Genomic DNA, 27,426 nt, shown 5'->3' on the forward strand with positions numbered 1-27,426 from the left:
AATTTCACTGTCTTAAGGAGTGAGGAAGATCAAAAGTAGTTCTTATTATAAAGAGAACCATTTACCTTTCCTTGCCAGAAATTTATTTTTTTTAAAAAACCACAGCGTTGACCAAGTAGCAATCTTGCTGAAATTCACTTCTGACCGTGGGTGGGTGCTTTCTCCTTCGGCTACCGAGTTTCCACACGAAACTGACCTAGGACACAGCTGGGCCGTAAGCGGGAAGGTCATCCAGGCAATGGCTGGCAACCTTAGGGGCACGGCGCTAACGTGCCTGGGGCAGAAAGGTACCCGCTTCTGGACCCTCCTCCCCGGCTGCCCCGCCTGCTGAGGAGACAGCGTCACGCAAGGTCCGAGCCCCCTCAGACCTCAGCACGCCTTGGCTTACGCCCTGACTCCCACGGAAAGGCACTTACCTCCTCAAAGGCAGCCACACTTCAGCCAGTTTGATAAATGCAATTTTAAGAGAACAAAAATCCTAACAAACCAGACCAAGTCCTACATCAGACAAACTGCACACAAGAGGTGAACAGAAAGCTTCCTGGAAAGGGAAGAGGTGTCCGTGAGGAAGGGAGCCAGGCAGAGGCCGCCGGGAGCCCAGCCCGTCTCCCTTTCGGCTCCTCCGGCGGAGTGGCTTCTGCCTGGGCGCCCAGGCGCTGACCCGGGCCGGCTCCGGCCCAGCAGGGAAGTCCTAGCAGGGTCCGCCGGCCCCTTAGCGGAGGCTGCTGCTGCTGCTGGCCTGAGAGCTGCCCATCCCGGGGTGCTCCGGGCTGTGTCGGTTCTGGAAGGAAAGGAGGGCAGAGGAAGAGGAGGCGGCTCTCCCGAGGGCCCGGGCGAGACAGGGACTCACGGGCTGCCTGCACGGGCTGCCGCCATACCTTCTTCTTCTTCTTCTCCTTCTTCTTCCTCTTCCTCTCAGGGTCCTCTTCCTTTTTCTTTTTCTTCTTCTTGTGATCTGAATCAGACGGCGTCTCTGTGGGAGATACGAGGTGCCCGTCACAGGTCGGGCCCCAAATTCTGCTCCGCCAGAACTCGGATGCAAGGATAACCCCTAGTCGGGGGCCACCGCTTCTGTGCACGTGACCAGGACAGTTCAGAGGCACCACTGAAACCCTGGCCCGAGTTCCCACCTGCCCAGGGGGGCCGCTTATGTCAGCTGCTTCTCTAAGGAGAAGCGGGGAATCCAGGGCTCGTGATGAACTTAACTGAGCTTTTAACTCAGGAAGGTCAAACCAGATTCAGAGCGCACGGCTTCCTGGTTCGGAAAAGAACGGCTTCTTACCTGGAGGGACGGGGTCCTGGGTGCGGCTCTGTTTGTGCTTCTGCTTATTCTTCTTCTTGGGCGGCTGAATATGCATCAGGCGGCACTGCTCCGGCAACTGAAGGAGCGAGGGAAGGGCTGGGTGAGCAGAGGGCGGAAACCCCCCTTCCCATCACCTGCTCTGCTCCCATCATCTGCTCTCCGCAGTACGTTAGAGAGGGACAGACCCAGGAGGAACACCACTGCAAAGGCTTCGGGCTGCCCCCCTTGCCCCCTCCTCCCCAGGAGGGCACGCACCGGGCCGGTGTGCAGGCGGAAGCCAGCCAGCATGGTCCCTGTGATGGGATTGAAAGAGCCCCCGAGGATGGGGGGCTTCTCGATGAGGGAGCGCAGGCTGCTGTTGTCATGGGAACCAGGCAGATCAATCATGCCCGGCAGGTCGGGCAAGAAGTTGCTCAGCTTCTCCTTCACTTTCTTCCCACAGAATTTATTATAGGCGTGCTCCAGGCTGTAGTGTGTGATCAGGTTGGTGCTGCCCGTCAGCTCGGTGCTGCCTGGAGGAACGGAGAAGAGGAGGAAGGAGGAGAGTTAGTTCCCAGAGCTGCTGTGGAGCCGATCAGTCGCGTCTGACTCTGCGACCCCTGGCCTTCACTGTCTCCCGGAGTTTGCTCAAATTAATGCCCACTCAGTCGCTGATGCCATCCAACCACCTCATCCTCTGTCGCCTTCTTCTCCTGCCCTCAATCTTTCCCAGCATCAGGGTCTTTTCCAAGAATACAGAATTTTTTTTTAAATTCACTGACCTAGAAGGGAAAGTAAAAGACCATATTTTAACCTAAATAAGGAATCTTTTAAGTTAGAATTACCAAAAATGAAGTTATTTTTGAGTAAGAAATAACAAGAGTAAATAATAACATACAACAGACACTAAAAATTCTGTACTATAGAATGGAAAGTTGGAATGAGGAGAAAAAAAACAGGCAAAAATCCAAATAGGGCAGCGGTGGAAACCGCTTTAACCCAATGAAGCAGACACTCAGTCTAACCAGAGTAATAACGTATACAGTGCTTATAATCTGTGCTAAACATTGCTCTGTGTTTCATCAATATGCTAACGAGAAATTATACTTTTGGCTGTGACCAGAATAATATAACCTCACAGCTCGGCTACAGCCAAGCTTAAGGCCGACTATAACCCAGGGGTGTGAGTGTATTGCTTCCTTTTTTAAACTAGCAAGAAACTCGTCACCTTTACAGAGAAAAACAGATTTTTCCAGCTACTGCTGGTAACTTTCGTTACCACCACCTTCACTTTTACTCTTCTTATAATACCAAATATGATAGCTCTGCCTAGAAGAAAGAAACGTCTGATTAGAAGTTGGGCAACTAAAATGGTAATCCCTCATGTGCCTGTTTCTGCTTATCTATGGAATGCAGTAAAAGCTATCATAATTACACTTAATTTTTTTTCAAGGTTCAAATAAAACATATTGAAAAGTATAAAGTATGTAGGTGGAAGGCATCACCAGTATAAACATTTCATGGCTGACTTTCTTCAAAGAACTGCTGCTGTCGCTGTTCAGTCACTAGGTCGCGTCTGACTCTTTTTGAGACCCCATGGACCACAGCACGCCAGGCTTCTTCCCTGTCCTTCACTGTCTCCTGGAGTTTGCTCAGACTCACATCCACCGAGTCAGTGACGCCGTCCAGCCACCTCATCCTCTGCCGGCCTCTCTTCCTTGTGCCTTCAATCTTCCCCTAGCGTCAGGGTCTTTTCCAGTGAGCTGGCTCTTCGTATCAGGTGGATGCGTACTGGAGCTTCAGTATTAGTAAAGCTTCAGCTTCAGCATCAGCCCTTCCAATGAACATTCAGGACTCATTTCCTTCAGGATGGACTGGTTTGATCTCCTTGCAGTCCAAGGGACTCTCAAGAGTCTTCTCCAACACCACAGTTCAAAAGCATCAATTCTTTGGTGCTCAGCCTTCTTTACGTCCAACTCACATCCACATATAACTACTGGAAAAACCACAGCTTTGACTAGACAGACCTTTGTCAGCAAAGTGATGTCTCTGCTTTTTGGTACGTTGCCTAGGTTTGCAGTAGCTGTCCTTCCAAGGAGCAATCGCCTTTTAATTTCATGGCTGCAGTCACCATCTGCAGTGATTTTGGAGGTCAGGAAAATAAAATTTGTCACTGCTTCCACTTTTTCCCCTTCTATTTGCCATGGAGTGATAGGACTGGATGCCACAATCTTAAGTTTTTTTGAACGTTGAGTTTCAAGCCAGTTTTTCCACTCTCTTCTTAGTAATTTAACTAGGGTCCAGTGGTAAGGGTAGAAATATCTAACCTACAATTTCATAGTCTAGTTATGATGAACACTCAGGGTACAAATGACAAAAGTGACTTGTTTATAATCACTCACTTGAGAAAACTCAGCTTCTGAGCTATCAGCCCACTGAGGGCTGAGAAAAATGCCTTGTTCATTCATGTGTCACTCGTGCTCAATAAACATTAAATGAACAAGGTATTTTTCCTATTGACAGGCCTAACCCTATTCTATTCCCTTGTCTTCCACGCCAGCTGTCTCTGAAGAGTGGTCCATGTAATAGCAGGAGGCTCAGGGACCCAGTACTTCTCATATCAGCACTGCCTCCTTCTGTTTTTCCCCACTTTGTGGTTTTTTTAAATTCTTTAACCTAAAAGAGTCCATCCAATGTTCCGTTTTGCCCATCAGTTCTATGAAGATGATTTATAAATCTCTCTCCTCATTCCTGACTCCACTCCTGAAAACTAATCTTCCATTTCCAACACTCTCTTAATTAATTCATTGCAGATTCAGTTTTCTTTCTTTTCTTTTTCTTTTTGGCTGCACCAGGAGGCTTATGTGATTGCAGTTCCCTGATCAAACCCCTTGCAGAAAAAGTATGGCACCCTAACCACTGGACTGTCAGGGAATTCCCTTGATTTTTTTTTTTTTTAAACTCCAAAAAATCTTCCCCACCTCACTCATGGTTCCTTTATTTTAGTACATGGCACCTGTATTCTCCAGATATCTTTAGAAGCTGTACTCAGTTCAAAAATCTTAACGGTTTCCCATTCCCTCAGGAAAAAGCTCAAATTCCTTCGACTTGTATTCGTGGTTGAACATATAAACGTCTTACTGAAACATCACTAGCTGGGATCAAGACTGCTGGGATAAAGAGCAACAACCTCAGATAGATGACACCCCTCTAATGGCAGAAAGTGAACAGGAACCACAGAGCCTCTTGATGAGGGTGAAAGAGACTGAAAAGGCTGGCTTAAAACTCAACATTCAAAAAACTAAGATCATGGCATCAGGTCCCATCACTTCATGGCAAATAGAAGGCGAAAAAGTGGAGGCAGTGACAGACTTTATTTTCTTGGGCTCCAAAATCACTGCAGATGGTGATTGCAGCCATGAAATTAAAAGACGTTTACTTCTTGAATGGAAAGCTATGACAAACCTACACAGCATTTAAAAAAAGCAGAGACATCATTTTGCCGATAAATGTCCGTACAGTCAAAGCTATGGATGTGGGATGAACTGAAAGACATCCTCGAGACTAACATGTCTAAAATGACTCTTGATTTCCACCTCCTCAAACTTGTTCTTTCCTGACCCTGTTATTCAAGCCAAAAATTTGAAATCATCCTCAATTCCTCTCTCCTCCACTTCTATACTCAATCCTTCATTCCTGTCAGTTCTACCTCTAACATTTATCCTGCATCCATTTATTTCTTTCCTCCATTGCTATCGCCTAGAACAAACCACCACTTTCCTGGACCACTAAGTAGTAACGTTATTGAAAGGGGGATTTTTGCAGAAAGGAACGCAATAATTAATTCAGCTATTTCACTACCTACTTTGCATTATTACATTCAATAGTCACAGCTGACACACCTGTAAAGTCTTCTTCAGCACCATGAGTTTCATTTTCACTTTCCATATCAGAAAACAATCACTAAGATTTTTTGTCTCTTTGTTGCTCAAATAGTCCCATTGTATGAATCAGAACTATATTCGGAACAACTAACATCTTCTGAGACACTAGTAAATATGCTGCTCGGACAATAAGAGAAAGTATCTGCATAAAATTCACTGAAAAAATTTTCTTCACTCAAAACTTCATGATGTGTCATTTTTTAAAATTTTATGAAAATAAACTTATGTTTATAAGGTACACAAGGTTGGAATAAACACCTAACAGAACAAAATGTGAATGATACTGTCAATCATATGTTGTATAATGAATCCTTGATCAATTTTAAGCTCTAACAACTTCCCACGGTGATGTTAATGGTTTCACTCTAAAACATATCTTGACATGCTTCTGGTCAATAACATGCTAAAATCTAAATGTCTAACACAGGCCTCTGCCTACCACTCTCACTTTATCTCCTACCACCCCTCTGTTCACTCAAGTCCAACTGATCTTCTGTCCCTCAAACATTACAAGATTTTTCTCACATTGGGGCTATTGATTTCAATTTTTTTTTTGTATCCAGTTATCCCTCCTCCCACTCATAAATGGCTAGCTCTTTCTCTGAGCTTACATTTTAACTCACTCTAAAGTTACCTACTCAGAGAGAGCTTCTCTGATCACTCTAGCTAAAGCAGTTCCGCTCCCTTAAATCTTTATCACATTTTTTCCCCCTTACAGCCATAACTGCTATGTGATTTCACCCTGTTACCTTTTGCCTCCTCCATGGGCACATAAACTCCCAAACAGGCAAGGATCTTGTCAGCCTTTTTCACAGCTGTATCTTCAGTATGTACAATACCCCTTGGTACACAGAGTAGGTGCTCAACGAAATAATTTTCTGAATAAAAGAATCTGGATAAATTCTATTCACTTGTTCCAAGAGATGAGGAAAGGACCAGGCTCAGAGTAAAAAGGAAGGCAACATGCACCAAACCAACAGGAATTCGGAAGCAGATTTGGAACTAGGTCCGCAAGAATGTTAAATCAGGACTCTCAAATTCCAAATTCGAGCCGCTCAGTCGTGTCCTACTCTCTGCGACCCCATCGACTGTAGCCCGCCGGGCTCTTCCGTTCATGGCATTTTTCCAAGCAGGGATACTGGAGTGGGTAGCCTTTCCTTTCTCCAGGGGATCTTCCCGCCTGAGGGATAAAACCCAGGTCTCCTGCATTGCAGGCGGATTCTTTACCGTCTGAACCACCAGAGAGTAATTTTTTGGGAGTTATAAAACCACCGTCAGGGTCAGAGGCAGGGCGGAGCGAGAAAGGCGGCCACGGCGACCCATTCTTCTCATTCCCAGTCCATCCCGAGAATTCCTGCCGTGCCTTTGGCCGAGAATTCTCAGTCCTTTCCGACACGGAGCTCCGAAATACCCGCAAGCGCCCCGCGGGCTACCCCTCACCTCCCTGGCGGCTAGGAGCCACGCCCAGCCCCACCTCGCGGCGATCTGATTGGCCGGCTTCGGCCGGGCCTCGCACTCACCTGGAAGCTCCCTCATTAGGTAGAAGGGGCCGCAGCCTGCCGCCGACTTGTCGCTCCCGGGAGGGGCCGAGGCGGCGGTCGGGGGCGGGGCCGGGCCCGGCCCCCCGCCCGGAGGCGGCGGCGGCGGAGGGGGCGGCTTCCCGGGTCCGAAGCCGAGTGCCGCTGGCGGAGGTGGCGGATCAGCCTGGGCTCCGAACAGCGCCGTGAAATTCTCCATCGTCCCCTCCGCCCCGGCGCCGTCCCGGTGTCTGGCGTCAATGATCCTCATTGGTTAATCTTTTCACGGGGTACCGCCCTTTTCCTCCAGGGGCCGTTTACCATTGGATTGCCTCTGGCCCTGCCTACCTTCTTCCGGCAAGTACTTCCGTCGCCTTCTGAGAACGTCCCGGAAATACTCCTTAACTTTATTCTGCGAGGCCTCCGCTCGCCGCAATCGCTTAACCAATGAAATGACTTAGGTAGAAAAAACGACAGCTAGGTTAGCCAATAACATATCAAATCCCTCTCTCACTTTCCTTAGCTGCCGTAGGGACCAATCAGAGATCTAGTTCCGGGCCCAGAGGCGGGGTATCTGACACTCGGCCCAATGGAAACCTTCAATGGTGAGAGAGGCGGGACCAGACCTACGGAAGCCGAAGAGAGCGGCCGGCGCCTCGGAGGGGCCGGAAAGATGGCGGTCCTAGCGCCTTTGATTGCTCTCGTGTATTCGGTCCCGCGACTTTCACGATGGCTGGCCCGACCTTACTACTTTTTGTCAGCCCTGCTGTCTGCTGCCTTCCTGCTCGTGAGGAAGCTGCCCCCTGTCTGCGAAAGTCTCCCCACGCAACGCGAAGACGGCAACCCGTGTGACTTTGACTGGGTGAGCGACCCCCGCCTCAGGACCCCACGACCTTGACTGTCCCCGCCCTGGTGGTCGCTGTCGGGAGCCCCGAGGCTGACCGTTTTGAGAACGCCTCAGGTTCCGAGCCTCTTAGCGCACTTGACAGACTACTAAGTGTAGGGCGTGGGTTGTCATCGAGCCTAAACCTTCTCTTGTTTAGGGTGAGAAAGCGGCCGGTTAGCTCGCCCAACAGCCTAAGCTTTCTGCCTTTTGAGTCCAAGCTCCTTCCCACCTCCCAATCCATGCTCGACAAGAGTCCTCCCCAAACTGGCCACCCGCACTGTCTTCGTGTTGCTCGTTATGTAAAGCCTGTTGAGGGACCGGTGAGTTGTAGGAGGCAAGTTGTATCTGTAGTATTCTCGTTTTATTGATGAAGAAACTGATCTTGGCGTGGTTAGGACACTCGTCCAAGGTCACACAACTAGTGAGCGACGATGATTTGCAACCACTAGGCCATGGTAAACAGCACACAGTCTTTTCTTAAAATTAACAGTCTCAGAGGGAGGACTGTGTGCTGGGCCCTGTGCCGCATACTGGGGATGTAAAAATAAATAAAACTGTTAGGCGTACTGAAATGGAATTGTAAAAAAATAAGTTGTAAAGAAATCTATCTCAAGCCTCTTGCAGTCCTTCCTGAGCTGGAGTGGAGGGACCACTCAGAAAAATAACTTGAGGGGCTTCCCTGGTGGTCCAGTGGTTAAGATTCTGCACTTCCCTTGCAGGGGGCCTGGGTTCCATCCCTGGTCAGGGATGTAGGATTCTGCTTGTTTTGAGGCAAAAAAAAAAAAGGTGTAAAATAAGTTGAAGCTCTCTGCCCTCTGCTGGATAGCCATATACATATTTTTAGGAAAGATAGTCACCTGAGTTTTTGTCTTTTTTTTGAAAGCCCGAAATGAGTCTTGATCTTGAACAGAACCTGCTTCCTTACTTTTATTCTTCATCCCACAGTTTTTCATACTCTATCCTGTCCCAGTGTTATTAATTAGGTCAGATGTAGCCATCTTCTTCAAAAGATCCTATTTTTATCTATGCCACTTTAACCAAAATAAGACTCAAACATGTAAGTGGACAGAAATAAAGATTTTATAAAAGGGACTTTTTATGCAATTAATTTCTCTGTGTACTCTTCCCTAATTATATGCAAAATATTGTAAGAATTTATGTTTTCTTTTTACTCTTTTTTTTTTTTTTTAAACTATGTAGTACTTGTAACTTTTCCTGGAAAATCTGTGTTTTACTCATTTACCCTGGTGATTTGAAGTTACAATATTAAGGTAAATAGTGTTAGCAAGGATGTGACTTCCCTGGTGGCTCAGCAGTAAAGAATCTACTTGCCAGTGCAGAGACTTGGGTTCGATCCCTGTGTTGGTAAGATCTCCTGGAGAAGGAAATGGCAACCCACTCCAGTATTCTTGCCTGGGAAATCCCATGGACAGAGGAGCCTGGCAGGCTTCAGTACATGGAGTCGCTAAGAGTCAGACAGGACTCAAGTGAGTAAGCACATAACACCCACAACCTTTGAATTTGAGTAAGGGCCAAGTATTAGATAACAACAAGGAAGTGGTGTTAATTTTGTTAGATATGATAATGGTGTTTTAGTTTGTTTTAAGAAAGAAGTTCTTATCTGTAAGGCACATGTACTGAAATCTTTACAGTTGAAATAATATAGTTGCAATTTGCTTTTAAGTTTCTCCAGCAAAAGAAATGGGTAGCGTAGATGAAATCTTTGGCCATACTGGCAAAATATTACTATTGAAACTGAGTATTAGGGGTTTACTAAGGTATTGTAGGAGGTGGAAAATAATTTTCCCTTTACCCTTCTGAAGTCTTGCCTGAGACTACTGTAGTAAAAGATTAAAGTCAGTTAAAATAACAAATTTATTAACATGTGTAACTTGTGTACATGGGATATACCCAGGGAAAAACCAGTGACAGAGGCTTAGAATTCCAGCTTATATGGCATCTTCAACAAAGAACATAAATTTGTGGAGAAGTGACAGGATGAAGATAGAAAGAGTTTTAGGTTTGCAGGAGACAAAAATTGGAAAGGTAAACTAATGGTAGATAAAGCCTCGTTTGTTACATAGCTCACTCTGGTGCTATCTCCAGGCTTATAGCATCTAAAGTTATCTTCCAGATTAGTTTTGTCCTTGGTAGAGAAGGTAAATTTTTGTCCTACTCTTAGACACGTAAGGGAAGGGGATGGAGTTTTTCTTTATTCTACTTCTCCTTAGTTGTCTTTAGACTCAAAATAATCCTTATGCCAAAATGGCATACTTGGGAGTGGCATATACTGCCACCCTTCAGTATCCTCTCTGATTTGGTGTATGTTTGAAAACTTCCTTAATAAACAGTTTGAAACAGGGCTACACTGGTTACTCAGACAGAATCCACCTGTCAGTGCAAGAGACGCAGGTTCGATCCCCGGTCAGGGAGGAGTCCCCTTGCTGTAGAGCAGCTCGGTCGTGCTCACAGCTGCTGAGCCTGCGCTCTGGAGCCTGGCGGCCGCACCCACTGAGCCCACTTGTGGCATTTACTGAAGCCACGTGCCCTCGAGCCTGTACTCCACGACGAGGGAGGCCACCGCAGCGAGCAGCCCGTTCATCCCAGCAAGGGAAAAGCTCACCTAGCAACAGAGACCCAGCACAGCCAAAAGCAAATACAGATAAAATTGTTAAAAAAAAAAAAAAAAAAGTTTGAAACAGTGAATAAACAAGCAAACAACCAAGGGAGCTCTTGTTTATGCAGTTATTCTGGAACCCAGTCTCGTCCTGTCTGCTCCTGATGGCCTTGAGATCGTCCCAGCATCATGCCAGCAGGGGGAGAAAGAAAGCTGTCCTGCAAAGGACGTGCATCCCCTTTCTTAACTGCCTGGGCACAGAAGTGGCGTGTCACTTGTGCTCACAGTGTGTGTGAGCTGGAGTGCTGGTCACACAGACCTCCCTAGATGCGGAATGTCCAGCAGGAAAAGGAAGTAAGGTCTGGAGTATACGTGGCTGGTCTTTACCACAGACTCATTCTCTGTCTTTAGACTATATTCCTTGTAGACCTGTCTTTGGTCTCCTGATTGGGCATAATTCTCTTTTTAAATCATCTTTCCATAATTATAAAAGCCACTTTTAAAGCCAGTTTCATTCTTGAAAACTCTTCCTAATTTCTACTCAGAATATTTAGTAAGGTTTGTCATATTCCCTACCCCCCCCCCCCAACTTTCGATGTCCATTTCTAAATCTAGTCAGTTGCTTTTTGTTGGCGATTGAGGCTAAAAACCTGGGTCTCTGATTGCTGGCTGTAAATCGCAGTTAATTGGTTCTGTCTGAGATGATTTGGATCCTGCATGACTAAGAGAAAGGAAAGCCTCAAAGCCTCCAGTCTCCAGAAGGCCCTCCCCTGTGCAGTCTCTCACAAAGTCCTTGTTACGCGTGTTTGTGGTCTTCACTCTGAAGTTACCTCGTTTGTGTCTTGTCATTTTTATTGTCTGTCTCACTTAACTCACATGGAACTTCTCTTCTAGAAGGTGAGAAAGAACAGTAAACTAGTGGTACTGAAAAGTACCTTTGAGAAGTTTGAAAGGACTCCTTCAGCTCTCAAATTTATTCAAGGTGCATGGATTATCACTGTGAATATTAGGTGGAGAGGAATGTTTTAACTTAAAACCGAACAAATGGAATAACCGTCTGTTGTATTGATGGATATGATTGAGAAAGTTTACCTGGAAAAGTTTCACTTTATCAGGTCACACTGAGTTGACTGTGGTATCTTACAGGTTGACACCATACACTCTATGTACCTCTTTCTTACTTCTTATCTTCTTTAGTCCTCAGTCAGGGGAGTCCGTGCTCCCACATTAAGTGCTTTGCTGAAAGGCAACAAGCAGTTTGTGGTAGGGGTAGAATTGAAACCTGGGTCTTCTGACTGGTGTTTTCCCCACTACCCCTTGTGCCTGCTAAGTCACTTCAGTCATGTCCGACTCTTTGCGACCCTATGGACTGTAGCCCGCCAGGCTTCTCTATCCATGGGATTCTCCAGGCAAGAATGCTGGAGTGGGTTGTCCTGCCCTTCTCCAGGGGATCGTCCCGACCCAGGAATTAAACCCGCCTCTCTTGTGTCTCCTGCATTGGCAGGTGGGTTGTTTACCACTAGCGCCACCTGGGAAGCCCACACTCTCCTTAGCTGAGTCCGGTTATTTCTCTATGTTACGGTTCCCGGTTTGTATCTCTGTTGGTTTTTGTCACACATGTGGCTCCCTGGTCACTGCAGTCGTTTCCGTCCATGGCCTTCCTGACGCTCTGACTCTGTTGCAGAGAGAAGTGGAGATCCTGATGTTTCTCAGTGCCATCGTGATGATGAAGAACCGCAGGTCCAGTAAGTGGCATTTCCTGTGTCTCAGGCTCTCACGGTTCGGACCGACGACCTCTGGAGTCTTTCACTCATGCTACGAGAGGGGCATTATTTGGTGAACTTGTCCCTCATTCTGTGCCAAGGCTGAATTTGACTTTAGACTTTTATCCCCTTCCCCCCTCCTGTTTCAAAGTATTCCAAGGAGAGGGACCAATAGTAGAGCATGGGAGTGCGCAGCCCAGCCTGACCTGACACTTCTGTGTTTCAGTCACCGTGGAACAGCACATAGGCAACATCTTCATGTTCACCAAGGTGGCCAATGCGATTCTTTTCTTCCGCCTGGATATTCGTATGGGCCTGCTTTACATCACACTCTGCATAGGTAAGGAGACTGAAGACTTGGTTGTGAGAACCAGACTCCAGCACCAAACCAGGCTCTCCATACCTGTCTTCCATAGTTTACACCTCATCAACTGTGTGAGGCTCAGATGAGAAGGACCTACAGAGACTGTAGTTTAAAAGGAAGGGAATGTGTCTCTGTATGTCTACAAAGTGTACTCTTTGGTACTTGAAATCTTTAGGTTGGTTTGAAAGTAAATCCCCTACTCAAGGCCTTATATGTTTCCTGTGTTGACTTTAAAATGCACAACATGAGAGCTGCAAGTTAAGTTTTAATTGGGGCACAGCAAGGACTGCAGCCTGGGAGATAGCACCTCAGTTAGCTCTGAGAGACCGCTCCAGAGAGGCAGGAGGAGAGGACATTATACGTGTGATTTTGGCGAAGGGGCAGTACGTGCAGTCAGCATATATTTTTTCTGAAAAGTGTGTGCTAGTCTCACGAAGCTTTCTGCCAGTCACAAGAAACCGTTGTCACCATGAAGGATTTTCTAGATATGAGAAGATACACGAATTGGGCTCATAAAATCAGCTCCTGAGAATATTTAACTATCGGAAGACCTGTCCTGCCAGTTTTTCCCTGAACACAGGGTGCCTCATTTCTGCTTTCCACCCTGAGCTCCTTCGGGGGGTGTTGAAGGTCGGCAGCTGCGGGCGCACATGACTTAATCCTTATAGAGGTAGATGGCAAGTGCCACTCTGTAGGTAACACCTGTGATGTCCTTTTTCTGTGTTTAGTGTTCTTGATGACATGCAAACCCCCCTTGTACATGGGCCCTGAGTACATCAAGTACTTCAGTGACAAAACCATTGATGTGAGTAGCCTTCTTCCCTGTTTCTTGGGTCCCTTGGGGGAGATTTTGTCATTACGCTCACTACTCAGAGGAACAGCCATGCTTCAGAATGGAAGTCAAGGGCACTGGTTCATTGTGGGCTCGAGGAGAATCAAGGGCACGGTGGCTCATGGTGGGGTCTGCAGAGGTGTGGGGAAGCTGAGATGAGGACTTCGGTGCTAGAGTCTGAATCATCCAGGGGCCTGTGTAGTCCACTTCACCGTTTCCTCTCTGTGTGTGGCAGGAGGAGCTGGAGCGGGACAAGAGGGTCACTTGGATCGTGGAGTTCTTCGCCAACTGGTCCAGTGACTGCCAGTCATTTGCCCCTATCTTCGCTGACCTCTCGCTCAAGTGAGTGGGACAGAGGGAGGGGTGGTCGAAATCGTCCCTTCCCTCTCACTGGTTTGGCCTTGGTTTTTGCACACTGCAACCAGAGGCACTCCCGACCCCAACCTCAGATATCTGTATCTCTGCTACATTGATTCATTCTCTCTCGCCATGTGAAACAATACATTCCGCTCAGGTACAACTGTACAGGGCTGAATTTTGGGAAGGTAGACGTTGGACGCTACACGGACGTTAGTACACGGTATGTGAGGGCCTGGGCAGGGGATCGCTTGGGGGGATATACGCAAATGCACTTACAGAGAACCTTCTGGATCCTGCAGGTACAAAGTGAGCACATCACCCCTCACCAAGCAGCTCCCTACCCTGATCCTGTTCCAAGGTGGGAAGGAGGTCATGCGGCGGCCGCAGATCGACAAGAAGGGCCGGGCTGTCTCTTGGACATTCTCAGAGGTATGTGAGTGGGCAGGTGGTTTGCAGGAGGGTGTAGAACAGGAGGTCAGTTTGGAGCCCACCCTGGGTTTGATTCCTAGTTCTGCTACTTGCCCACAAGCTTTGAGAGTGTGAACTATTTATTAGGTCTCATTCATGGATTCATTCAGCAAATTATTCTACCATGTGTCAGACATGCTAGTAGTAGGGAACGATTATTAGTTAAGATTCAGTCTCGGTGGCTTTTGTCCTTATAGTCTGTTTCCTTGGCAGTAAATTGGAGAGGGCAACATTTAGCTTACAGGTTTTGTTTTGCAGATTACATTAAATAATGTAGCTATAATTCTTGGCACAGTGACTGGCACATAATAGGTAAATATTAATTGACTTTTTCAGGTACCCAAAAAAAGGAGATCTGGGTTAGATTCCTGTCCTTTGCTTCCTCCCGTTCTAGACTGTGTAAATACAATTGACCCTTGCACAAATGAGTCAGAACTGTGTGGCTCTGGTTGTGTGGATAATTTTCAATAGTAAAAACTACAGTACTGCACGATCCATGTGCTTGGTTGAGTCCACACACATGGAACCACAGATTGGGAGGGACTGTGGTTACGGAAGGCTGACTATAAGTTATAGGTGGATTTTTGACTGCAGAAGGGTTGGTGCCCCAGCCACACTGCTGTTGAAGGTCAGCTGCACTTCTTCCCAGATGCCGCTCTCCCCTCCGACTTGAACCCTGATGCGTGTGTCCGTTTTGCACAGGAGAACGTGATCCGAGAATTCAACCTGAACGAGCTCTATCAGCGGGCCAAGAAGCTGTCAAAGGCTGGAGATAGGATCCCTGAGGAGCAGCCTGTGGCCACGGGGCCCGCCGCTGTGCCAGATGAGGAGAGCAAGAAGGACAGATAGGATCCCTGCTGCAGTCCCAGGCACCTTTCTGTAACCACAAGCCTTGCCTGAGGCCCGGGCCTTTTATTTATGTTTCCCCTGTTTGGCTGTGCCTAGATGGGGCAGGGTATCACTTCTGATTTTTAAGAGGCATCCAGGGTGATGACAGGTACCCTCCAGGAAGGCCCCACTGTTGCGGCCGGCTGTTTTACTGGAAGGAGGGAAAGATCTTGTCTGGTGGAGGGAGAAGGCTTACCCTCCAAGCTGGGCCAGCGCGTCAACTGCTGTGTGCTGCCCGACATCTCCATCAGGCTCTGGTCTCATTATTCCTCACGGTGGTGCCACGCAGCCTACTTAGACTAGATTAAACCCTAACATAACAGGCCAAGGTGCAGAGTTAGTGCTGAGAATTTCCCTTCATGGAATCTTACTTCTTTAGGCCCTTCTGGCTTAGTCTGTGGCCTGTATTAAAAAAAAACAAAACGTATAAACCTGTGATCCGGTCCCAAGGAAAAAACCTTTAACCACAGACTTTTCTCTTTGAAGATTACTGAATAATCTATCTATTTTAGGAAGATTGGGAGGAAGGGGAATGGAAGTTGGAGACTTCCTTTGTGTGGTGGGCCCTGGAGGAAAAAGCCCCTGGCCGGGGGCTCACCTAACCCAGCTGCACCCTGCCCACACCCAGTTGATGGTTTTGCTCAGTAAAGAGACTGATAATTAGTTTTGATTGTGCCTTTGTGTGTTATTTGTGCATTAGAAAAGCCAGGCAATTGCAGAGGACTCTTTCGTGTTCTTCATTTCAAAGGCCATCCTGGTGCATTCATCAGACGCTCACACAGGTCCCCAGGATTGTGGACAGCTGCAGACTGTCCGCAGGTTTGGGTCTTCCCTTTGTCGGTGTTAGTCGCTTAGTCATGTCCGACTCTTGCTTCCCCATGGACTAGTGTGGCAGGCTTCTCCGTCCACGGGATTTCCTTGGCAAGAATACTGGAGTGGGTTGCCATTTCCTTTCTCCAGGGGATCTTCCCAAAGACATAGCTAGGCTCATCAAAATCTCAGGACCTTTGCATGCATTTTAAAATGTTCCTCAAATGGTCTTGATATTACTAACACCCTACCATCCCACTTGAAAATCAATGATGTAGACAATATAGTGAATTTACTTAGTATTTATTCATATTAGTTAATGAAGGATCCTGAATGATTACCGTCGTTAGATCTAAGCAGTTAACTTGGAAGAAGCTCAAAATGAACTGGAGATATAATATTGGCTTGGCTTTAAAGACTAGGAAACAATCCAAGCTTCAAATAAAAACCTTGCCCCCGTAACAAAGTTTACTTAACCCCAGAGTTAAGCTATACACTCGGTCTGGGACTGATCCGTGGGTTCCAGGAGCGAAGTTTTGGGTAACAGTCCTGATGGACACCGCGGAAGCTGGCGCCGCGGTTACAGAAAAGCCTGCGTGAAGACTTGATTGTTTTCACAGCGACCCGGCCCCCCAGCCGGGTGGTTGGGCGCGGCGCCCGGCACTTCCCCGCCTCTGCGCGCAGCGCGGCTACGCCCGAGGCCCCGCCTCCAGACCACGTGTGCGCCCTGCGCCTTGCTTTCCGCCGCTTGAGAGGTTTCGCGCCGGGAACCGAGTTCCTGGACTGCGGTTCGGCGCTCGGAGCGGGCCTGGTTTGTACCCGGTGGCCGCGGCTGCGTCCTGTCCCCAGCCGGGCCCCAGGCGCCATGGCGTCCCGCGGGAGGAAGCGGAAGGCCGAGGCGGCGCTGGCCGCAGCGGCCGAGAAGCGGGAGAAGCTGGCCGGCGGCCAGGATGGGGGAGTGGAGGGGCCGAGCGTCGTCATCGAGCACTGGTGAGCGGCCCGGGGTGCGGCGGGGCGCGCGAGGGCAAGGGCGCCGCAGGCCGGGGCCCGGCTCTGACCTCGCCTCTCTCCCTGCAGCACGAGCTGACGCGTCTATGGGCGCAACGCCGCGGCTCTGAGCCAGGCGCTGCGCCTGCAGGCCCCGGAGCTGGTGGTGAAGGTGAACCCCGCCAGGCCGCGGAGGGGCAGCTTCGAGGTGACGCTGCTGCGCGCCGACGGCAGCAGTGAGTGCGGGCCGGGCGCGGGGGCCGGACCCCGGGCGGGGCAGCCCGGGCCTCCAGACCGCCGCCTCCCGGTGGCTTTGGGGAACGGCTGCAGGGTTCCAGAGCCGTTGCGCTTTCACGTGTCCTTTCTTCCCAGGCGCGGAGCTCTGGACGGGTCTTAAGAAGGGGCCCCCACGCAAACTGAAGTTTCCGGAGCCTCACGTGGTGCTGGAGGAGCTGAAGAAGTACCTTTCGTAGAGAGGTGGGGCAGAAGGCGTCTCGCTGAGGTTCGAGATGGCGAATGGGGGGGCGGGGGGTAGTGGGCTGATCGTGGTGCGGCTGCTGGCGAAGCAGCCCTTCCTGTTAAAACCCCTGATTTCACACAGGACCTACATCTACATACCTCGCTCTGCTCTCGAGGTTTCCTCTAGTGGGAATACCTCTTCCCCTTTTTCCTGGTGGGAAAAACTGAAGTTGCTCACCCCCCAACCCCCCGCCCAAAAAATTTCTTCTTCAGTGTGCCCTTTGCTACAACCTTCATGTTTCATTCCAGTGTCTTTGAGCTAAGGCGTGGAATGCCGTTGGTAATGTAAATGACTATGAGAATGCAAATTGTGTCCTTAGAGGATGCAGAGAACTGTGGCCCTTGGAGTATGGGCCGATTTTCTGTTTTTTAGAAACACACCCCCTCACTTTCCTGTAACTCCCGCCGATGCCCTCATTTGTGTGTGTGTGGATTCTCCTCTTCTGGCCAAATCTCTGTGTAGTTTCAGGTGCGCCTACTGCCCCCGTGTGTTACCTGTATGTGCTGCCAGCCCTGCATGGTGGCGCTGGCACTCCTGGTCGCAGGATCCAACCCTGTCTTTGTCCTGAGCGCTGCAGACGGGGCTTTGGCATGTTGTCAGGCACTTGAGGTTGAGTGAGATGGGGGCGGTGTGTGTGTGCGCAACCCTTGAGCTCTCCTGGATCTGTGTGTGTGTTCATGGTGGAGGGCTGGCTAGGATTACCTGGATCCCTTCTCTAACTCTTTCCCTTTGTCGTTTTCACAGCCTCTGTCCCTGGTGATGCTGGAGCATTTATGACGGGACATGGTCAAACTTCAGTCATGTCCCCGAAGCTGTGGTTTCCTTCCCTCCAGAAACAATGGTTCAGTTGTGAGGCAATCCTCTAGTAAGACACTGAAAAGTTCTTGGATTTGGTTTAATAAAAATTAAAAGGATTTGAGTTGATATAAAGCCTGAGTCATGAAATAAATTTATTAATATGGGAAGGGGTGCCTTAAGCCAGCCTTTTGGGATTGGTCCTTGTGTTCCTCATAGCTTGAGGTCACCAATTAACCTGGGTCTCCTATGGTCCTTATTAGAGCATGGGCAATACTTGTAAAAACTATAGGGGGAAAGGAAATAAAAGGAACTATTTTTCTCACCTCACTTCTCAGAAGTGATGGTGCAGGACATCTTCCCAGCCCTGTGGAGCTTTGGGCCACACTTCCCATGCTGGCAGTGACTTAAGCCATACACCCCAGGTACTAGTGATTAGATGCCTGCTGACTGGGGAGGCCAGCTTTGGCTGTCACCTATGACCCACTAGAGTTGGTGACCACACAGCGTATTGTTTCACCTGTCACTAACTGGAAGACAAGATTATAAAAGAAGTAAGGGGGTTCCAGTTCATAATTTTCTACCTATGGAATGACTTGTGCCTGGCTCCAAAAGCCTGGGGAGGGAAGGAGAACTACAGGTATGCCTGCCTCTGGTGCTAAGAGGACAGGGACATATGCTGGCCTATCGGTGGGCCTTCTGTTAGCCAGCATGTCCCACCCTCCCAGTCCCTGTGACCCGACCTCCCCGCTCTGCTACTACGTTAGTATATCTACCTCTGTTTCTGACTCTGAGGAAGGGTCAGGCCACACGGAGAGGATACTCGTAGGTACAACCCCCTCTGACAGTGAGTCTACATCAATCTCCTCTTCAGGGCTGGCAGGAAGTGGACCCACCCACTCGGAGTTGCCAGATCCCTCCTTGCCTACCTCTGGAGCTGGGTATAATACCTCATCCATTGATAGGGACACTTCCAGGCCAGTGTCCACCCAGTTTGAACAGGGAGGCGAGAGGTCTCCATAGGACTTTTGGGGAGGGTCAAGGGAGTCCATGTGGAGAAGTTTGTCTCTCTGACCTTCCAGTGGCTGGGAGCTGCTAATTTCCAGGTCTGGAGTCCAAGAGCCTCCCACTGAAAACACCTCCTCCCCCTCACTTACCTCGGAGGGCATGACAAGGGGGCTGAAGGGCTCAGCTGGCTCTTTGTTCTCAGAGGGCAGGACTAGGGGGCTGAAGGGCCCAGCTGGCCCTTTGTTCTCACCAAGAGGCTCCTTTTCCAGTTCTGTGAGCTCCCTGGGCCAGAGCTCCACGTCCGGCAAACACCATTCTTCCCCTTCGATCCAGGTCTTGCCTGTTTCTGTCAGGTGGTAACTCGGGGTCCTGCAGCCCTCAGCCTGGGGACTCCCCAGAGACTCCACAGGTGGCTCGATGTCGGAGCCGCAGAGCATGAAGTCCAGGATCTCCTCCAGCTCGCTGGTGGCGGCGGCGCTGGTGATGCGGTACTCCTCAGCCTCGCAGGGCTGCCCGAGCAGGGCTGGGTTGAACATGTAGGACTCCCTGCAGTCCACGTCCAGTCCAGGTTCCTTCCCCACCAGCTCTGGGCTGGACCCAAACTCGGACTTCTCCGCTGGGTGGTCTGGGGAGCGGCCGGCAGAGAGCAAAATGTCCTGTAGCCTGGAGCACACGGGGGAGTCCTTACACAGGTTTGCTCTCGCAGATGACAGGTCTTGCTCGTTACCTGAGGATGGCTGTGTCCCCAGAGGCTCCCCTAAGTCTTTGAGTTCTGGGATTTGAGGGCTATCCTGAGAGATCCTGAGGGGAGGCTCCTGAACTACCTCCCAGCAGGTCCCGTTGACAATCTTGCGAAGCTTCACTCTCCCAACCTGCCCCTCCTCTGCAGAGTCTGGGTGAGGGGCCCTGACTTCGGGGCTCCGCTTCTTGCTCCCACCTGTCTTCCCAAGACCGGAGGCGCCTGGGCTGCTCCTGAGGGGACTGGCTCGCCCCGTTTTCTGCTTGTCCTCCGGCACTCCCTTATTGGTGCTCTTCTGCCGCCACAGCCGCCGGCCAGGGGCTGTGGGCACTGAGCTGGGTCCACTGAGGAGGCTGGCGGGCTTGGACGTGCAGACATCGGGAGACGGCTTTGAGCGGCTTAGCTTGATCTTCCTGGGCAGGAGTCGATCGTCAACGGAGGTGTACAAGCTGGGTGGGGAGAGTGCCATAGGACCGTGGGCGGGGCCACTCCTGTTCTCTTTGGGCCCCTGACCATGGCTCGATGGTGAAGCCCTTGTTTCTTGTGCAGCTGGGCAGGCCCTGGCCTTCCTCTTGAGCAGGAGAGTGCCAGATGAGTTCTCGGGGTTCTGTCGGTGGTTCTTCTCCGGGTGCCCCTCCTCCTTCCCCGAGGACTTCAGTCTCGTTGCCCCAAGAGGACAGGGCGTCTGGGCGACAGGCAGGGGAGCTCGAGGCCGGCGGCTGGATGCCACCACCCTGGCAGAGACTGGCGCGGGGCTGGGAGGCTGCAGGCACTCCCTGTTCAGCCTTCGGCCCTGAGGGGCCTTCACCAGCTTCCCGCCCTCTAGCTGAAGGGACTCGAGCTCCGACACACGGAGCTGGCGGGCTGCGGAGAGCACGTCCTGGGCCTCTTCTCCAGATAGCTCCATCTCGGAGGTGTACAAGAAGTCCACCAGCTTCCTCAGGGTCCTGATCTTCAGGCCTCCCAGCTCGAGCACCACCTTCCGACCCTGGGCTGGCCTCTCCCGCTCCAGGCGCTCTGTGAAGAAGGGGCTGCAGGCTGACAGGATGCAGCAGTGGGCTGGGACTGCCTCACCTGGAGGGAAACCCAAGTACCTATCTCAGGCCGACTGGCAAGTTCATGGGTCAAACACAGACGCTACTACCTGAATCTGCTGTCCCTTCTCAGTTTCCCTCATGGAAGTTCAAGTAAGAGAAATTTGTTTCTTCTGCCTACCTGGAAGATTCTGCCATTACCCAGCTAACTCATTTTTAACCTTAAAGATTTATTTTAGGCTTTCAGAAAGCCTTCCCTAACCCTCTTCCGCCATCCCGTTTGGGTTAGCTGCACTGTAGCTATCACAGCATTCAGCTATTTGCATTGGAATTGTCCATCTCCTTCACTACACTTCTAAGCTCCAAGGACAGGGACCTTGTCTGTCTGACTCACTGAAGAATACCCAGTACTGGACACAAAGTAGGGGATCAAACACTTGCTGAATAAATATTTCTGACTCACCCAAGAGTTTAAAAATTTGTACAGAAGCTGCTTGTGATCTAATAAAAACCATGAGCTTTGGATATGGATAATTAGGATAATCAGGGGCTTGCTTCCCTCGTGGCTCAGACAGTAAAAGATCTGCCTGCAATGCAGGAGACCCAAGTTCCATCCCTGGGTCAGGAACATCCATGAGGTCGCAGAGAGCTGGACACGACTTAGTGACATACACCTTTCACTTTTCAATCAGGGCTCAGTTCTCTCCTGAAATCTCTCCACTGCCTGGTATCCACTGTCCTGAGTCCCCTTCTCATTTTATGGGCACTTCCGGGGAAATTTTCCCCTCTCCCATGGCTTCCATTAGCAAAGGCTTGCTGATGATTCCCAGATCCAACCTCTGCCCAGATACCTCTTCTGAAATACTAGGCATGCCCCAGCCTGCAAGACTACATGGATATCCCACAAGTACCTCCAATGCAACCTTTCTAGAAAGTAAACTCACCATTCCCCATACTTCCAAACTTCCTGATTTTTACTTCAAAATAAGATAACACATTTACCCAATGGCCCAGGCCTGAAAACAAAAGTCATATTTGAGTCTTCCTTTTCTCTTACCCACTGCATCTAATCAAATATTAAGTTTTCTTTAAAAATCAAATAGCTCTTGAGTCCTTATGTGCCAGGCACCTACGGCTCTTACCAGAATTAATTTTAATCTTCACTGCAATCCTGTGAGGTAGTTGTTACTACAGATGAGTAAACTGTAGTGTAGGCATAGTGTAGTAGTGTGCAAAATTAGTTAGTTAAGCATCCGGTCCATCACTTCATGGCAAATAGATGGGGAAACAGTGGCTGACTTTATTTGGGGGGGCTCCAAAATCACTGCAGATGGTGACTGCAGCCATGAAATTAAAAGACGCTTACTCCTTGGAAGGAAAGTTATGACCAACCTAAACAGCATATTAAAAAGCAGAGACATTCCTTTGCCAACAAAGGTCCGTCTAAGTCAAGGCTATGGTTTTTCCAGGAGTCATGTATGGATGTGAGAGTTGGACTGCAAAGAAAGCTGAGCACAGAAGAACTGATGCTTTTGAACTATGGTGTTGGAGAAGACTCTTGAGAGTCCCTTGGACTGCAAGGAGATCCAACCAGTCCATCCTAGGGGAGATCAGTCCTGGGTGTTCATTGGAGGGACTGATGTTGAAGCTGAAACTCCAATACTTTGGCCACCTGATGTGAAGAGATGACTCATTTGAAAAGACCCTGATGCTGGGGAAGATTGAGGGCAGGAGGAGAAGGGGACAATAGAGGATGAGATGGTTGGATGGCATCACCGACTCAATGGACATGGGTTTGGGTGCACTCTGGGAGTTGGTGATGGACAGGGAGGCCTGGTTCATGCGGTCGCAAAGAGTCAGACACGGCTGAGCGACTGAACTGAACTGAAGGAGCAGGGACAAGATTTGAACCCAAGGCTACCTCAGTCTATGTTCTTAACTGCAGCAAGTTTTGTAAATTCTTTTTGTTGCTGTTGTTCAGTCACTAATTTGTGTCCGACTCTCTTTGACCCCATGGACTGCAGCACACAGGCTTCCCTGTCCTTCACTATCTCCTGGAGCTTGCTCAAACTCGCCCATTGAGTCAGTGATGCCATCCAACCATCTCATCCCCTGTCAGCCCCTTCCTCTCATGCCCTCAATCTTTCCCAGCCATCAGGGTCTTTTCCAATGAGTCAGCTCTTTGCATCAGGTGGCCAAAGTATTGGAGCTTCAGTTTCAGCATCAGTCCTTCCAATGAATTCAGGGTTGATTTCCTTTAGCACTCACTGGTTTGATCTCCCTGCTGTCCAAAGGACTCTCAAGAGTCTTCTCCAGCACCACAATTTGAAAGCATCAATTCTTCAGTACTCTGCCTTCTTTATGGTGCAACTTTCACATCTGTATAACTCTTTAATACTTCTCTTTAATAGCTCATAAACCATACATTTCTTTCTATTCTCAATGCCTTAGTTCAGGCCACAATTCCCTTTCTCCTGGATCCCAAAACAGCCTCCTATCTGGACTCAATAACAATCTAATAATTCCCGTCATTGTAGCCTGAGTTCTATTTCTAAAGTAGTTATGACCTTCTTCTTAAAATCCACAAGTACAATTCCAGTGTTCTGAGGACAAGATCAACTTCCCTGGTGTAACACTTCAGACCTGCTAATTTCTCTAGCCACAGCTCTGATCAATAAACTTCTTACAATCTGTGCTCTATAGCCATAATGAACCACTTGCAAACCTCTGGTCCATACCTCTAAATCTCTGTACATGCTGTTTTCTCTGCCTGGGAAAATCCTTCCCCACTTCTTCCTACTTCTATTTGTCCTCATCTAAGAGGTTATTTCCTCCAAGAAAATCTTCCTGACTCCCGTCTCCCAACCTCCTCAAGTCTGTGAAGTATGTGCCTCTTTTGAGCTCCTGTATCAGCCTATATCTACCCCAATGGTATTTATTATACTGTCCAGTTATCTGAATGCACTGGTTATTTGAATATCTCCCCCTTTTATGGTTTCCTTATAAGGATGGACTTTATTGTCATATATACTATGTGCCCATGCTAGTACAGTATACTTTTTTGGTTTACTTTGAATAAAGGAATGGAGCGAAACTCTTACTAAGAGAACCAACAGACAAGTCACTTAAATCACTGTCTCAATTCGCACATCTGTAGAACTGGAACCATACAACATTCTTTATCTCACAAGGCTGTCATTAAGAATCAAGATGAGAATTAAACTACACTACATGTACTTGGTAAACTGGAGAGTGTTACACAATGTTGGTAATGAAGAAAGTGAACTAGTAAGAGAAGAAGTTACTTGCTTGGCAAAACAATAGGAAAACAGGGCTTCCCTGGTGGCTCAGTGGTAAAGAATTTGCCAGCCAGTGCAAGAGACACAGGTTCAGTCCCTGGTCTGGGAAGATCCCACATGCCGAGAAGCAAGTAAGCCATACTATTAATCCTGTGCTCTAGAGCCCAGGGACCCATCTACTGAAGCCCATGCACTCTAGAGCCCATGAGCTGCAACAAGAGAAGCCACTGCAATGAGAAGCCTGCGCACTGCGATGAACAGTCCCCACTCACTGCAACTAGAGAAAAGCTGGTGCAGCAATAAAGACCCAGCGCAGCTCCAAATAGTAAAGAAATAAAAAAGAAAACAGAAAAATACATAATAGGACCATCTAATACTTACATTCTCCTTAGTACATTAAAAGTACCTTTCTAAGTGTTTTACGTACGTTAAACTCAATCTTCACAAACGTTCCACTACCATATTACCCACATTTTACAGAATTCCTATACTTATGGCACTTTATAATTAGCTCATTTTTTTTTTAAGAGGAGGAGTATAATCTCACTTTCACTTTTGAAAAATGTGCCTGTCCTAGAAAAAGGTGTTTACCAAATAGGACTCAAAGGCAATCATTACACACTTTCCTGGTTTTGTCCTTCACTGCCTGGCCCTAAAATCATTTTCTCTTAGTCTATGGTGAGTTTTCAATTGAATCCCTACTAGTCTCTTACCTTCTGCCTGCAGAAGGACATCACAGAACACACCACTCTGTTGCTGGTGATAAAGCTGCAGAAACGCTAACCGCAGGAACCGGGGATTCCTGTACAGGATTTTGGGACTGGCAAGAGAGCACATGTTGGTCTCTTAACAAACTTTCTGGGTTTTCATGGATCAGATTCCTGTGGGTGAGATAACACCTTTCAGAGGCATGGTCATACCTAATTTTTTTCTTTTTATCTTTAAAATGACAGGGAAATTTTGAAAGTAAGAGACAAAAGCATGAATTGAGGAACCATAAACCCAGGAATTGTGCCCCCAAGGGTATCTTAAGAATATCCTAGTGGTTACAGGTGGGAGTTCATTGATAGCCTTAGATTTGAATCTCAGCTTTGTTATTTATTGGTTTAGTTGTATAATTTCAGGGAAATGATCTAACTTCTCTGAGTCTTACTTTTCTGATCTAGCTAGGAAATGGGAATTATAATACTTCTGTACTAACCTCATAAGGCTGTTTGAGAGATTTAATCAGTTAATTTCTACCAAACTGCTTAGCACTGTGAGTGCCTGGCACAGAACTAGCACTACAAAAATGGACTTCTTGTTATCCTTAAACCTTCCTTATTCATATTACCAGGGACTCAGCGCCTACAGTGCTGACTACTCATATTCTTCCTGAGCATCACATTTCTGAGTTTCATGGGAATACTTCCCACGTTTAACACATTTTAACAAAATACTTATTGAGTATTAATGATCTCTAAGAAGTCATACACGCCTTATTTTCTCCAAGCTCACTCTATCACACTAACCAGCAGAGGGTGCACAGCAAAGAAGAGAAGCTGCTGGACTTGGTGAGAAGGTCTCCAACCGAAATGAGAAGACTGCCACCCTTGGTTCAGATGTTCTTGTCCAAAGGAAGCCTGTTTCCGCCTGGAAACTGGCACAGAATTTAGTCTTCACGTTTGTCGATCTGGTTAGCTATCTGGCTAACAGTGAAGCAAGGATGATTATGCTAAATTCTACCCCTTCCCAACACAAGCTGGGTATTCGGAATTCAGGCTTACTACGTTTCCAGTTTTCTGTACCGAGATCCTCACACGCTGCACGGGTGGTGTTCCTTTCCTGGCATGCAGGTTTCTGTCAGGTGGCACCAGGGCTCCAAACGGTTCACGTCAAACTATCGGGAAAGAAAAGAGTGGAAAAGGTAAATTAAGAAACCGTAGGTTCAATTCCATCCCTGCCAGAGACACGGGAGTGGAGGATGGCAGCGGTTTCAAGGGCCCAAACGTAGGCCCTGGGGGAAACTTTCCGACCCACCAGCACTGGGCCTCGCCCCCAGACCCAACCTGGAATAGCTCCGCGGGAGGAGATGCTCCTGCTCTCGGGTCCTCGATCAAGCCTGCCTTGCTTCCTCCCACACTCCAGCCTGGCGCGGGGAGGCTTAGCAAAGCTGCACAACGGCGTCCCGAGGTCTCCTTCCCTGTCCAGAAGCAAAGGAATCGGGGTTGGAGGAGTGGGGAACGCAAGGCTTCAGGGAAGGCCCTGCAAAGCGGGGTGCCCCTCAAGCTCCGAGCGCCCCGGGCCCAACTCCTTTGAAGAGAGACCTCTCGGCGCGAAGGTTTCTGGGAATGGAGAGTGCCGTCCCGGAGGCCCGAATCCAAGGCTCGCCCTCACTGTCGCCTCCGGCCGCACGGGCTTTGCAGCCGCCCCCCAGGTGCCCTCGTCTTGCCGCGGGCCCCGGCACACGCGTGCACCGGGAAGCGGGTGGGGGTGGGGTAGGGGGTGACAGCGAAAGCCTGAGGCCACGCAGCCAGCACCACACACCTCGCGCCACGGTCCTCGCGCACACACGCACGCACGTCGCAGACCCGACGTGCTTCCTCCTCCCCCAGCCTCGCGGGTTGACGCCGGGCGAATACGTCATCCCCCATTGGCCAAGGACCCTCAGACAGCCAATCACAGGGCGAGGGGTGCTTTGGGCGGGAAACTAAGTCTCGAGGGACTTGGGGGCTGGGGGCAAGAGCGCTCCCCAGGCGAGAGACAGGGGGAAGGTACCGCCAGGAAGGGATTCTCTAGGAGCAGGCCTCATCCTTGGCACCCGATGAAAACAAACGGAAAAGAGGCTTCAAGGAGGTGGGAGGACACCTCCGGCTTCCTGTGGAGCAGGCTGCTGCTGATGGCCTCGGTCCTGCTAAGAGCGCCCCAGGCGTAATGAGGCCAAGGCTTCCGGATGGCGCCAGTCGCACCTGGTCCCACATGTCTCTCATACTAGGTGGCTCCTGAGGCCAGGAATGTTCTGGAACAAGGTCCCTGGGCTGCCTCCTGATTTCAGGTTTGTGATAGAATCCACCCCAGACCCACATCTGGGAGACCTGGTGACCCGAGGCCGGGGGCAAAACTCTATCCGGAGGGATCTCCAGTGTTGAGGTCTTTAGTGCACCTCCTGGCCGGAAACATGCTGTGAAAACATGAGGTCGAAAATTAAATGATCTCGAGATCACGCGTTCTGAGAGCACGCCAAGCCGCGTTGGAAAGCCACACAGCAGCTCTCTGCCGCGTGCGTGTTAGGACCTGGGTTCCGGCTTCAGGTAGCTGCCCGGTGTCGTCCTGC

At 49.2% G+C, this 27,426-nt stretch overlaps 4 protein-coding genes across 5 annotated transcripts; 2 read left to right on the forward strand and 2 right to left on the reverse strand.

Moving 5' to 3' along the window:
* Positions 1-60: 60 nt before the first annotated feature.
* MED19 (mediator complex subunit 19) lies at positions 61-7,122 on the reverse strand. Its single transcript, XM_061154032.1, has 5 exons — positions 6,747-7,122; positions 1,559-1,815; positions 1,283-1,379; positions 879-973; positions 61-781 (listed from the first exon to the last, which is right to left on the reverse strand). The coding sequence occupies exons 1-5, from the start codon at positions 7,012-7,014 to the stop codon at positions 713-715; spliced, it is 786 nt and encodes a 261-aa protein (XP_061010015.1). The 5' UTR covers positions 7,015-7,122; the 3' UTR covers positions 61-712.
* Positions 7,123-7,334: 212 nt separating this feature from the next.
* On the forward strand, positions 7,335-15,584 carry TMX2 (thioredoxin related transmembrane protein 2). The gene is made up of 8 exons (XM_061154031.1): positions 7,335-7,605; positions 11,931-11,991; positions 12,236-12,349; positions 13,102-13,178; positions 13,441-13,547; positions 13,720-13,785; positions 13,865-13,994; positions 14,736-15,584. The coding sequence occupies exons 1-8, from the start codon at positions 7,417-7,419 to the stop codon at positions 14,880-14,882; spliced, it is 891 nt and encodes a 296-aa protein (XP_061010014.1). The 5' UTR covers positions 7,335-7,416; the 3' UTR covers positions 14,883-15,584.
* Positions 15,585-16,436: 852 nt separating this feature from the next.
* SELENOH (selenoprotein H) lies at positions 16,437-18,168 on the forward strand. Of its 2 annotated transcripts, none has more exons than XM_061154034.1 (4): positions 16,437-16,721; positions 16,809-16,954; positions 17,091-17,195; positions 17,983-18,168. In XM_061154034.1, exons 1-3 carry the CDS (start codon positions 16,597-16,599, stop codon positions 17,189-17,191), a joined length of 372 nt encoding a protein of 123 aa, XP_061010017.1. In that variant the 5' UTR covers positions 16,437-16,596; the 3' UTR covers positions 17,192-17,195; positions 17,983-18,168. The 2 variants fall into 2 exon arrangements, with proteins under 2 accessions (XP_061010017.1, XP_061010016.1); XM_061154033.1 differs by having other exon boundaries at positions 16,438-16,721; positions 17,091-17,220.
* Positions 18,169-18,791: 623 nt separating this feature from the next.
* On the reverse strand, positions 18,792-24,950 carry BTBD18 (BTB domain containing 18). Its single transcript, XM_061142167.1, has 2 exons — positions 24,827-24,950; positions 18,792-20,854 (listed from the first exon to the last, which is right to left on the reverse strand). The coding sequence occupies exons 1-2, from the start codon at positions 24,948-24,950 to the stop codon at positions 18,792-18,794; spliced, it is 2,187 nt and encodes a 728-aa protein (XP_060998150.1).
* Positions 24,951-27,426: the final 2,476 nt, after the last annotated feature.

Source organism: Dama dama, chromosome 1 (genome assembly GCF_033118175.1).
Source record: "Dama dama isolate Ldn47 chromosome 1, ASM3311817v1, whole genome shotgun sequence".
Lineage (NCBI taxonomy): Eukaryota > Metazoa > Chordata > Mammalia > Artiodactyla > Cervidae > Dama > Dama dama.